Source organism: Rhinolophus sinicus, chromosome 16 (assembly GCF_057876585.1).
Source record: "Rhinolophus sinicus isolate RSI-liver-muscle chromosome 16, RSI-T2T, whole genome shotgun sequence".
NCBI classification, from domain to species: Eukaryota; Metazoa; Chordata; class Mammalia; order Chiroptera; family Rhinolophidae; genus Rhinolophus; species Rhinolophus sinicus.
Window position 1 is genome coordinate 83,839,765 of NC_142516.1, and position 13,176 is coordinate 83,852,940.

At 47.5% G+C, this 13,176-nt stretch overlaps 1 protein-coding gene across 2 annotated transcripts in view; it reads left to right on the forward strand.

The window, feature by feature from the left end:
- The window catches only part of BICD2 (BICD cargo adaptor 2), a 57,201-nt gene extending 50,895 nt beyond the window's left edge, over window positions 1-6,306 (forward strand). The window contains exons 6-8 of one of the 2 annotated variants that reach the window (XM_019713832.3): window positions 571-722; window positions 2,223-2,433; window positions 4,217-6,306. In XM_019713832.3, the coding sequence (XP_019569391.1) occupies window positions 571-722; window positions 2,223-2,433; window positions 4,217-4,222 (369 nt within the window). In that variant the 3' untranslated portion in view covers window positions 4,223-6,306. Of the gene's footprint in view, window positions 1-570; window positions 723-2,222; window positions 2,668-4,216 lie in introns of those variants that run through there. The other variant, XM_074330165.2, reaches the window with a different exon arrangement.
- The last annotated feature ends 6,870 nt before the right edge of the window (window positions 6,307-13,176 follow it).

Consider the following 13,176-nt stretch of genomic DNA (forward strand, 5'->3'; position numbering starts at 1 on the left):
GGGCAGGTGTGCACTGCGGGGGGTGGGCGCAGATGTGCCCTGTGGGGGGAGTGGGTGGGCAGGTGTGCACTGTGGGGAGGAGTGGGCAGGCAGGTGTGCACTGCGGGGGGTGGGCGCAGATGTGCCCTGTGGGGGGAGTGGGTGGGCAGGTGTGCACTGTGGGGGGTGGGTGCAGATGTGCCCTGTGGGGGGGAGTGGGTGGGCAGGTGTGCACTGTGGGGGGTGGGTGCAGATGTGAACTGTGGGGGGAGTGTGTGGGCAGGTGTGCACTGGGGTGGTGGGCGGGCAGGTGCACATTGGTGTGGGGGAAGATGGGGAGCTGGGCAGCGGTTTTCACACTCCTCGGCTCCCTCCTGGGCCTGTGTCACCACTAATGGCTCAGACCTCAGGCTGCAGCAGTACTGCTTGTGCTACTGAAGGAAAGATGAGCATGAGCCCCAACTCGGTGCCATGTGGGGGTTGGGCCACTGAGGCCAGGGACAGGCGGGGTTTTGGCCTGTGGCACTTGCTGAAGCAGGCAGATCGCTCCTTGTGCTCCTCCCCCACCCACCCTGTGTCTCTGAACTGCAGACGGCCGAGGTGGCCCTTGCCAACCTGAAGAGCAAGTACGAGAACGAGAAAGCCATGGTGACGGAGACCATGATGAAGCTGCGCAACGAGCTCAAAGCCCTCAAGGAGGACGCGGCCACCTTCTCCTCACTGCGTGCCATGTTTGCCACCAGGTAACACACACGGTCCCTGTGGTTGCTTGGCCGGGGCCCAGGAGCCTTCCCTGGGGAGGCGCTGTGCCATTCCTGCTGTTGGTGAAAACCCAGAGGGCCCCGTTTTGTTCTCTGCCCTACGTGTAAGACGAGGAAGTTGAAGGCAAGAGGTGAAGAGGACAGGTTCCCAGTGGCCGGGCTGCGAGTGGGCAGGTTACACAGCTGGATTTGGGGCCAGTAACTGACAAGTGAGGAGTTTTCCTCCCAGAACTTGGCAGGAAGTTTGTAGATTAAAAAGGAGGGCTGTGCTGTCCCCATTGGTGTTCCCTCTCTGAGCCTGCCAGTTAGAGGTGGGGAAAGCCTCTGAGGAAGTCCCCGCTTCCTGGTGTTTCTGCCATCCGGAGGGGCAGTGCCATCTGCTGGCCAGTGTCGGCAGGCGCTGGGGGACCGGTCCCTAGACTGTCCGAGCATGGCTTAGGCGGTGGGGAGGCTGAGACCCCCTGATAAATGGAGCTGAAACTGAGCTCAGGACCTGGTTGTGCTCACACCTGGGTGCAGGGTGCTCCGCACTCCCCAGACGTGGGATGGGAACATGGGGAAACGGGGAAAAAGGCCCAGGCTTCTCGGAAAGCTTCCTTTTCTCCTGGCAGAGTGTGTGGGAAAGACCTCAGTCCCCCCTCAGCGCCGCTGTGCCCACCCTCACTTCCTCACTTCTCTACCAGACCAACTTCTCAGATGGAGCTGAGGTCCCAAACCCACTCATCTCTGGGAAAGGGTTACAACTCACTGTAGACCCTTGGTCCCTGGAGAAGGGAGACTTCCCACTGCCCCCTCTTCCCAGGCCCCACTCCTTCTCTCAGGGACAGAGCCCGAGAAGGCATTTCTGTCTCCCAGCCCCGTACCTGGGTGGGGGCGGGGGGCACATGTCACAGTTAAGCAGATGCCAAAATGGACTGTTCACAGCGTCCACACTTACCCTTCCCAGGCTCTGGTTGGCTGTCCCATGCAGTTTCACTGAGACCTTCTGTGTGCACGCACTGACCTCGGGCTACCCATATACCCTGAGCCAGGGGGCATCTCGCCTCTAACCAGCTGTCCTGTCACTTGAAGGCCTTGAGGGGCAGTGTTTGCCTCCCTTAGTGGAGACGGTATCACAGAGCCCTCCTGGAGAAGGCCAGCTGCTGAGCGGTGGGCATCACAGAGCCCTCCTGGAGAAGGCCGCCTGCTGAGGGGTGGGCATCACAGGACCCTCCTGGAGAAGGCCGCCTGCTGAGGGGTGGGCATCACAGAGCCCTCCTGGAGAAGGCCGCCTGCTGAGGGGTGGGCATCACAGAGCCCTCCTGGAGAAGGCCAGCTGCTGAGCGGTGGGCATCACAGGACCCTCATGGAGAAGGCCGCCTGCTGAGGGGTGGGCCTCTTCCAGCCCCATGAGCAGAGGGACCCCATGGAGGTCCTCTCACCTTGTGCCCCCGTCTCCTGCCCAGGTCCCTCAGCCACACTCTCATCTCTCACACCCCGCAGGTGTGACGAATACATCACGCAGCTGGATGAGATGCAGCGGCAGCTGGCAGCCGCCGAGGATGAAAAGAAGACGCTAAACTCCCTGCTACGCATGGCCATCCAGCAGAAGCTGGCGCTGACCCAGCGGCTGGAGCTGCTCGAGCTGGACCATGAGCAGAGCCGGCGGGGCCGTGCCAAGGCCACCCCCAAGGCCAAGCCCAGCACCCCGAGCGTAAGTCACACCTGTGCCTGTGCCAGCAACAGGACCGAGGGCGCTGGGCTCACTGCTCAGGTGCTCTGCGGCGAGAAGTATAACATTTGCTGGGATTAAGGCCACAGGGCTGCACACTACAGCTAACCTGCCACTCGTCACCTGTCTGCTTCACCTTGACTAACCTGGCGGCGGGACTGTGGTGCTAGGCTGGTCTTAACCATAACTAACGCACAGAGGGGACGATTTATCCGGCGGCATCGGCATGCTGCTCCCCCTGGACACGGCGAGCTCGTGTCTGCTTCTCACCCCTGGGAGCACCCTTCACAGCAGCTGTTACTTGGCAGGGGACCTGGGGTTCAGGGTGGGGTCAGAACCACGAGTCCTCGCAAAAACGTGGCTTCCCAGGGCCTAGGTGTCAGCAGCTCCCTCAGGCTGGGACAGAGCTGAGGTGACACTTGCATGTTCTCCACATGTCTCTAGTGCAGCCAGGGAGCAGTGTTAGAGGTTCCTGCCCAGGTCCCAGCTATAGCCTCACAGGATGGAGAGAATTACTTTGTAGTTTGTGGAGCAAACTCCCTTTGGCACAAAAGGACAGAATTCCTTCCCCAACACCCAGAGAAAGCGCAGCCCTGAGCCCCGAGTCCTCTGGCCCTGGCAGCAGTCACACTCACACGCTCCCCTGGCCACACTCCGAGGCCAGAGCTCGCAGACTGGGCCTCTCTAGGAGATTTGCGCACTGGTCCGGTGGCCTACAAGGTGACAGATTGGCAGGCCCAAGGCCTCGGATTTTTTCAGTGAGAAAGACTTGCCAAGTGACTGACCCAACTCCTGTCCTTGGGGGGAGCCCATCCTGTACTTCGGGGTGGGGGGGGGCAGCTTTCAGAGCACATTTCTCTAGTCTCTGTCCGTTATCAGGCCTTCTTCCCAGGTGACGTTCGACACTAAGAAACAGGGCTCTGGAAAACCCCAGCCTGATTCCAGGCCGACGTGGGCAAGGAGCCTTGTGTGGGCCCAGGGCCCGTCCGAGGATTCACTGAGGAGGAATGCGGTTCTCCTTCATCACTGCAATTGCAGGGGTGGTGACAGGCAGGAAAGGTGGCTGTGGGGCCCTTCTGTTCCCAGAGGCCGCATCCACACCAGAGCTTTGGCGTCAGGCCGTCTGAGTTGACACTTTCGGAAGCAGAACCCCACAGTATTTTACTCCCTGTCACCCCGCAGGAGCCATCGGGCTTGAAGCTGTGGTCCTCGCCCTAAGGGGCTCTTTGCCTCATCTTTCTGTGGCCCAGAGGGAGAGTTTGTGTTGTCCCTTCACAACAGCGTGTGCCCCCACTCCCCCTTCCCCTTGGTTCCCGAGTGTGTCTCGGTTCCCACCAGACTCCAGGTGCTGCACAGACTGCCTTGGGTTTTGCAAACCACTGGAATTGAGAGGTGCGGGCGGGGCACATCTTTCCCCTCTGTTTGCCTGTCCCCGGCTCTGGCTGCTTTGCTGATGGGACACTGGGTCTTGGATTTCCCTCCCACTTGAGAATAGGTCAGGTCTTCGTGCCTGTGTAAGCAGGACTTCCAAGGGCATGGCTGCCTGCTGGCCCCACACACTGCTTGTGCCCCCCTCGCCATGCCTGGCACGCAGCTTCTCTTTGTACCTGTAAGGTATCTTCGTGAGGCACTCGGGGCTGGCGGCCCCCTAACACATGCAGGTTTTCTCTGCTGCTAACGTGCCCACGCCTCACAGCTTGGCGACAGCTTTAGTTGTCCAACAGGTGACTGGTTCTAACACTGTCTTGTTTTCTCCCATTTTCAGCTGTAGATTAGCTGCCGGGAGAACTCGGCTGCCGGCCCTGTCACACTGCAACCCCTCCCCTCCCCTCCCATGGGCCCACGCAGAGGAAGGAAGGGCTGCCTAAAAGTCCACTTAGAAACGTTTTTGGATATGCCACTGCAATTCTTTTTTAAATAGCATTCCCAAGTTTTTAATGGCAGAGGAAAAAAGCTTTAATGTTCAGAAAGCCACCAGCTGCTGCTCGAAGGGCCTTTGTACAGCGCTGAAGAACCTGCTGGGACAGCAACCGCCAGGCTCGCTTAGGAACCTGCTAGAAATGCTCACCACTGGGGTCTCCCTATGACAGATACTGCTTTTTCATTTGATCAACCTGTGCACTTTTGATATTTTGATTATATTTGCTTAGTCCCTCGCATAGAGACGGTCTCAGATGCCGTGGTCTGTCCGTGGTCCTGTAGCGCTCTGTCTTAGCTCCTGACGTGGTAATCTGATGTTGGCACGTGGCACAGTTGTGTCCTAGTGTGTAGCTCTAGACTGTTTAGATGAAGGCTTCGACCTGGCAAGGAGCTCGGCTAAACACATCCACGCTGTGGTTCAGCAGCCTTTTGGATTATACGGCATTGTGGTTCATGTTGGAAATTGCAGGTTTTAAATGCCATGTTCATTAAGAAATCCAGGGTATTCTGATTCTGGGGTTTTTCATATTGTATTATTATTATTCTTAGGAATAGTTCAATGTAACAAGAAGAAAACTTGACCTTTGCTCTGGTTAAACAGTTATAGGCACTTGAAAACAAAAAAGATAAATTATTGAATGAGTAGTATTACCTACAAATTCCAGAATTTTCTGGGCTTTAGGACGTTGTGAAGCATGACTGATTAACAGAATTTTATACAACTGTACCAGTGACATTCCAAATTGGAATTGTTTTGTTACTCTGGTTGTTGTGCCAAATTGTGGTACACTTAGAAAATTCTACAGTCGTCAATTTTTAGGGTGTTCTGTTTCAACACCTTTTTGTTAGTGATCATTGCCAGTAGTGCCTTCATCAGGTAAGGGAGGTGTCCCGGCATAGTTTATTCTCTAAAATGGACAGTGAAGAGCTAGTTGGGAATGCTGAAGGCCAGTGTGGACCAATAGGTGTGAGTGGGTGTACTACACCTTCACACCTGAACCTGGGCGTCTTCACTGAGGGAAAGAAAACAGCAATTGTGCAAAATTCTGTTAGTCAGTGATTCTTTGCAGATCCTTGCAGATCCAGGGGTTGAGAAACGAAAGTGAACACAAACCTTGAGTGTGCTTTGGGAACCAAATGGACTTTATGGGAGAAGCTAAGCAAGTGGTGTGAATAACATGCCACGTTTGTGAAGGGCCGCGGGCAGCCGGGGAGCCGGTGCCATCGGCCTCATGCAGGGGGTGAGGGCTAGCCATAGTATTCTTTGCAGATGTGAGAGAAAGACGTTATATATTCTCTTGCTTGGTGTAACTAATCACTGTTAATTTCAGGAAACCGAACTCGCTCAAGCTCCTTAGCAAACCAGGTCTGTGGCCTGTCCAGTTTGCTGAGTGAAGTTGTGTGAATGGTCAAATTGGTACTCAAAGAGGAAGAAGAAAGTGTCCTCCCTCCTCCAAAATAAAGGAAAAATTATAGTAAGTAGCAAGAATAAGAGTTCTGTTTCCTGGAATGAGCATTTCTTATTCCTAGTTGTAGGGACCCCTATTTTTACCTTCTGTTACAGTGTTGATTCATAAGAAACAATGTTACATTTACAATAACTTCATCTGTATGGGGTATTTATTTGCAATGATGTCTGAGTACTGTATTTTTTTTTCCTGTGCATTGCCTTAGTGTCAGAATGTTGTCTTTATTTTAAGATCATATGCATGTTCTCCTGCCAAGGAACTTTTACACAGACCCAAACAAACAAAAATGCCTTCAGATTCTGAGAAAATGAGGCAGAGCATGGAAAAGGAATAGGAAGGAGAAATCAGTCGCGACTTGGAACAGACATGGCACAAAAGCCTGCAAAGCCAGTGCATGTGGGAACAGTAGGCCTAATGAAGGGTCACATTGGTAGGACCAATAAATAAAGAATGATACAAAGACAAAGCACAAGGCTTGTTCTCTGTGGCTGCACTCACTCCCCGTCCCAGATGCCTGTGGGCCCAGCAATACACTGTAATTCCAGTGCCTAAAACAATAAAACCAGCCTGTCGGAAACCCTGTTGGTGAGAGCTGGAAGCGACCTTGGGCCCAAATCCGGAGGTGTGGGGAGGTGAGGGGGTATGGGGTGTCCCTCGAGAGGGGCATCAGGTGTCAGTGAGCACCCAGTACCTTAGCAGTGAGAGCACGTTGCCTTCACCATCCTGTCCAGAAAGCAGAGATTTGGGTAACATGGCATCCTTTGCTGTCCAAACTCCTGCTCACTGATCCCAGGAATGAATAGATCCACGCAAAAGAGTTACCTGTTTGTCATCATCACAAAAGCATGTTCACTTGCAGGAATGTGTACAAGGCATGTTGAGTCCTTCCTGCTGATTGCTTGTGGGTGTGTGAGCATAGGGGACAAGTCCTGGATGAGGGAACAAGGTGCCCCTAGGACGCTCTGCTACCCCTCCTTCTGATAGCCTGTCAGGCCTGAGCGACTTCACCCAAACCTCAGGGCAAAGGCTGTCTGAGGCCAGGGCCTCCCTTCCCTGGCATCTCCCCAGGACCCCTCCCTCCACCGGGAGTTTCCCCTTCCCCCCTCTGATGATCTCCATCCTTCTTTGCTAGCGTTGGCCTGAACTTGTTTTCAGTTTGAAACTTTCTTTCAAAAAGAGACTTGTTTTTCTAACTCTGTAGCCAGAAGGAATCTTCTCCCCTGCTGACCCATGTTGCCCCAACGGGTCCCTGGAAGAGGTTGAGAATAGGAGGATGGGACACTGGCAGTAGGCCAGGCAGGGCAGGCCCTTTTCCAGGAGGGGACACCACCTGGCCCTTGGCCCCCACCATATGTGTGGCGTATTGTGGCCCTGGCCCAGTCCCATGTGTTGGAATGTTTGATTTGCACAAGCACAGGTGCTGAGGCCTTCCCTGTCCACCAGAGTGCTCCAGGTGCTCACTCATGTGGTTTTTCATTTCAGGGGTGGAGTGGCAGCCTGCCAAGTGGACAGTGTCCCAGGAGCCTGTGGGAGGGGGCATTTGACAATGAAAAGCCACCTGCTCAACCTTCCCTTCCAAGAGGGAATGTCTCCACTCCTACCACCTCTGCCTCCCTGGAGCAGTTTTCATCCTCCCACCCCCACTACCCACCCCCAGCAGGTTTGCAGAGCTGGAAAGTGTCAGGTTGGAGACAGACCTTTGGTTGATCACCCCCTTTTGGTAGCTGACATATCCTGGCTGACTTATCCTCTCTGAGCCTCAGTTTCTCTTCTATAGGTTGAGGACTATAGTTCCTTGCTCAGCGGTTATGCTGTTTCTTCCAGCCCTAGGTGTCCAGCATGTGGCAGGAGAACAGTCGATGAGTGCTGCTAATGCAGCTCTAGCGCCGTCATCCTTATAACCGAGCTCTGGGAGCCACGCCACGGCGTGGCCTCTGTCCTGTGAGGAGTGCGATTTAAGTCAGCTTTTTATCAAAGCATAATTTGCATTCAGGAAAGTGTGCACGTCTAATGTATAGGCCAGATCTGCACACAGGAAACAGCTGTGTGATCAATAGCCAGAGTCCCGGGTTCCCCTAGGAGTGCTTCTCAGGACACATTCGGGGGACACCTCTGTGTGCCAGCCCCGGTGTGGTGCTGGGCTGCTCCTGCCATGGGAGCCTCCCTGGAGAACAGATGTGCCTGCATTCTGACCTCACCTGGCGTGGGATTTTGGCAGGGATGGGCTGCCATTAGGTTTGCCTCTGTGTGTTCACCTTTCAGCTGTGGCCAAACAGCAGAACTGTAAGTTCTGTGTGTTGTCATTTTGTCAGGTTTCTTGTGGGCAAGCACGTTGGCTCTCGTGAGTTCACCTTTGTAAGACCAGGTCCCAGGGGTAACGGCCCCCCACCCCCACAGAGCTCCTCCCCTTAAACAGAGGCAATGCCACAGTGCCTCACGCCCAGAAAAGGCCTCCCTGCATGAGTACTGTGAGCACACTCCTGCATGGGCCTCCTAGGAGAGAACCTGCTCAACCTTCCCTTCCAAGAGGGAATCGATCACACACATACACCAGCATCCCGTTTGTTCATCTCAATCTCAAGTAAAAAATCCAGATTTGTTTTATTTAGCCTCACATGTTAGTGAAGTACAGCACACATACATCAGAATGCAAACAAGTGTCCAACACAAACAGGTATCCTTTGGCTGGATTTTTGCAAACTGAACACGAGCAGCCACCATCCAAATGAGAAGCAACTGAGGGCGGCCCCCCAAAACCCTCATACTCTGTGCACCCACTCCTCCCAGGGATAACTCCCTGAGTGTGTCAGTGCAGGTCACCTGTGCCTATTCCTGTATTTTATATAAATGGAAGCATACAGTAGAGCCCCAGAGCTTTGATAGATTTACTTACGGATTTCTTACACCCTGTTTGAACTATGAATTTACAGGTGACTCACTAGATTCAAAGATACAAATCAGTTGAACATAAAAGAATGGAAATAGATATTCCCTGCAAACAGTAGCCAAAAGAGAACAGGAGTGGCTATACTAATAGACAAAATAGACTTTAAGACAAAAATTGTTATTTAAGACAAAAATTGTTATGAGAAACAAAGAAGGACATTATATAAGTCAATTCACCAAGAAGATTTTTAAATGTCATGTGTACCAAACAACAGCATAATAATACAATAAGCAAAAACTGCCAGAAATGAAGGGAGAAACAGTTAAACAATGGTTGGATATTCAGTACCCCACTTTCAATAATAAAACAAAACAGAATAGCAAAAATGAAATAATATACTTAACAGGACTATAAGCCAAGATTACTTGAACAGAACTGTAAGCAAAGCCTAATACATCTGTAGAACACTCTTACCAACAGCGGAATACATATTCTTAAGTGCATATGGAACATTGTCCAGGATAGACCACATGTTAGACCACCAAACAAGTCTTAATAAAGAAGGTTGAAATTATACAAAACTATGTTGTCTAATGACAAGGATAAAATTAGAAATAATGAAATGTGGGAAATTCACAAATATGTGTAATGAAACACTTCTTAATAATCCACGGGTCAACGAAGATAGCAAGAAGAAAGAAAGGTAGCTCTTAAATCAAGAATCTAACCTCCCACCTTAAGAAATGAGAAAAAGAACAAACTAAGCCCAAAGGAAGCAGAGATTAGAGTGGAGATAGTGAAATAGGAATAGGGGGAAAATGAAGAAAAATCAACAAAACCAAAAGTTGTTTCTTGTTAAAGATTAGCAAAAATGAATTTAAAAAATGACAAGACCTTTAGATTAAAAAATGCTATTAAAATCAGAAATAAAAATGGAGAAATTATTACCAATTTTACAGAAATACAAAGGATTATGAGAGTACTGTGAATAATTATACACCAAAAAATTGGATAATCTAAACCCAAACCAAGCAGAAAGAAGGAAATAGTAAAGGCTAGAGCAGAGATGAATGAAATAGAAAAATCAACAGAGAATATCAACAAAACCAAAAGTGGTTTCCTAAAAACAAATCGACAAACACAAAAACAGATGACTGAAGTTACTGAAACCAGAAATGAGACTGGGGACCTTACTAATGACCTTACATAAATAAAAAGATTATGAGACAATATTATAACAATGCTGACATATTAGATAACTTTATTAGATAACTTTAATGAAATGGCAAATCACTAGAATCACACCAACTACCAGAACTGACTCCAAAGGAAATAATCTTAATAAGCCTAAGACAAGAAATTGAATCAGTAATAAAAAACTTCCAACAGGACTTTTAGTTTCTGGTCCAACATATAAGGAGCGTAGAAGCCATCACTTTGTCCTAACAATAAGTAAAAAGCTGAACAAACTGGAAAACCAACTCTTACATTTGTCATAAAAGTGAGGTCACAGGGTATGCCACTGCCCCCCCCCCCCCCCCCCCCAATTGTAGACAAGTACAGAGTCACAACTTAGCAGAGCAGTTGTAACCAGTACCTGGGTAGGAAAACCTGATCTGTAATTGACAAATATGCTGTAGGCTCAGTGGGACAAATCTGAGAGATAAAAAAGCTCTTCCTATGACAGGAAGACCCAGTCATAGTGGGACCCTCACACTTAAATGAGCTTTACGTCCAGGAGCTCTACCAGGTTCTCACAGTGAAGACTGGAGAAAAATCCCTCCTTCCTCCCCGCCAGGCTTTCAGCGACAGAAGGGAAAAAGTAGCCATTTTGAAATACCCTACAGCATTCTTAACCAGGCCTACCCTCAAGACAAAACTATTTTATCACAGCCTAACTAACATGGGGGAAGGGAAACACCCAACTCCAGTCCCTTCTGGCCATACCTTACCACCTAAAAGGGTGAAAAGAAAAAAACTGAGATGCACAGGGTCACTAATAACAGATTAATCACAATCCTATAGGACGCTTCCCCTTCCCCTACACCTTACCATTTTACCGTGTTTCCCCAAAAATAAGACCTAGCCAGACAATGAACTCTGTCTTTTGGAGCAAAAATTAATATAAGACCTGGTATTATATTATATTACATTATATTATAAAGACCAGGTCTCATAGTAAAATAAGACCGAGTCTTGTATTAATTTTTGCTCCAAAAGACACATTAGAGCTGATTGTCCGGCTAGGTCTTATTCTCAGGGAAATATGGTATTATTAAATGCCTATTTACTGCAGTTCCCTTTCCCCAGTACATCATGTCTGGCTTTCAACAAAAACTTTCAACAAAAAAGACAGGACAAACATTAGAACCAGACTTAAATATGGCAAGAATGTTGAAAGTATCTGACCAGGAATTTAAAATAACTTTAATATATTGAGGGCAGTAATGGAAAAGTTAGACAGTGTAAGAATAGACAAGTAATATATAAACAGATGGAATACTGTAAGAAAGAATCAAAAAGCTGGAAATTAAAAAACACTAAGATAAAGAATGCCTTTGATGGGCTTATTAGTACATTGGACGTAGCTGAGGAAAGACTTTCTGTGCTTGAGGATATGTCAATAGAAACTTCCAAAACTGAAGAGAAAAAAGACAAGAAATGGATAAGAATATCCAAGAATTGTGGGACAACTACAAAAGGTGTTACAGACACATAATGGAAACACCAGAGGAGAAGAAAGAGCAAAACAAAGAGAAGAATATTTGAAGCAACAATGAGAATCTCCCAAATTTATCAGACACCAAACCAGATTCACAAAGCTCAGAGGACACCAAGAGGACTCCAAATAAAACTATACCTAGGCATATGATATTAAAACTGCAGAAAATGAATCTTGAAGCTGGGGGGTGGGGGGAGTCTTATTATCAAAGCAAACATAATTACATCTGACTTCTCAGAAAACACACAAGCAAGAAGAAAGTGAAATATTTAAACTGGTGAGAGAGAAAAAAACACTAATATTCTGTATCCCGTGAAATTATTGTTGAAAAGTAAAGAAGAAATAAAGACTTTCTCAGACAAACAAAAATTGAGGGAGTTTGTTGCCAGCAAACCTTCCTTGCAATAAACATGAAAAGTTTTTGAAAGAAGGAAAATTATGTAAGTCAGAAACTCAGATCAACATAAAGAAAAGAACATTAGAGAAAGAATAAAGGTAAAATAAAAACCCTTTATTTTGGTTAACTTATCTAATAGATAACAGTTCAAAATAGCTATATTTAATAAATATAGATTATAAGTGAAATGAAAGATACAAGGACCACGAGGGAAGAATTAGAAATATTTTGTTATAAGGTACTTGCACTACCTTATACCACTTAGTAAAGTGGTATACTATTATTTGAAAGTAGACTTAGTTGTAAATGTGTTTTATAAACTCTAGGGTGACCACTAAAAAAAGGTTAACACCCCCCCCCATACGTATAACTGATATGCTAAGAAAGGGAGAAGACAAAAATAGGAAGAACAAGAGTGATAATCACTTTAAACATCAGTGGTTTAAATAATTAAAAGAGACTGTCAGAGTGGACCAATAAACAAGACCCAACTATATTATATGTTGTCGCCAAGAAACATTTAAAATACAGAGACATAATAAATTGAAAACAAAGGAGTGGAGAAAGATATATCATGCTAACACTAATTTAAAAAAAGTGGGTATAGCTATACCCACTTTTTTGTAGCAGACTTCAGAGTAAGGAAAGTTATCAGGGATAAAGAGGGTTATTACCTAAAGGGGTCAATTCTCCAAGAAGACATAACAATCCTTACTGTGTATGCACCTAACAGGAAAGCATCAGACTGTGATGCAGAAGATGAATTCACTAGTTTTGTTGGAATCTTGACCACGTTTCTATAAGAAATGGAAAGATCCAGAAGTCAGAAAATCAGTAAGGACGTAGTTGAACTCAACAGTACCAACAATCAATTGGATATAATTGACAACTGTAGGCTACTTGATTAAACAACAGCAGAATACAATTTTTCTCAAGGTCATATGGAGCATTTCCCAAGATAGACCACATTCTGGGCCTTAAAATACATGTTAACAAGTTTAAGATAATAGAAATGCCATGTATGCTCTCAGAGCACAATGAAATTTGACTGGAAATCAGTAACAGAAAAGGCAGAAAATCCCCAAATACTTGTAGATTAAATAATACACTTCTACATAACACATGGGTCAAAGAAGAAATCGCAACAGGAAATTTGGAATAATTTGAAGAAATTGAAAATGAAAATACAACACTAAAATTAGTAGTATGCATTAAATCAATGCCTAGAAGGACATTAATAGTACTGGGTGCATATTAGGAAAAAAAGATCTAACTAAAACCGATAATCTAAGGTTCCATTTCGGAAACTAGAAAAAGAAGAGCACACTAA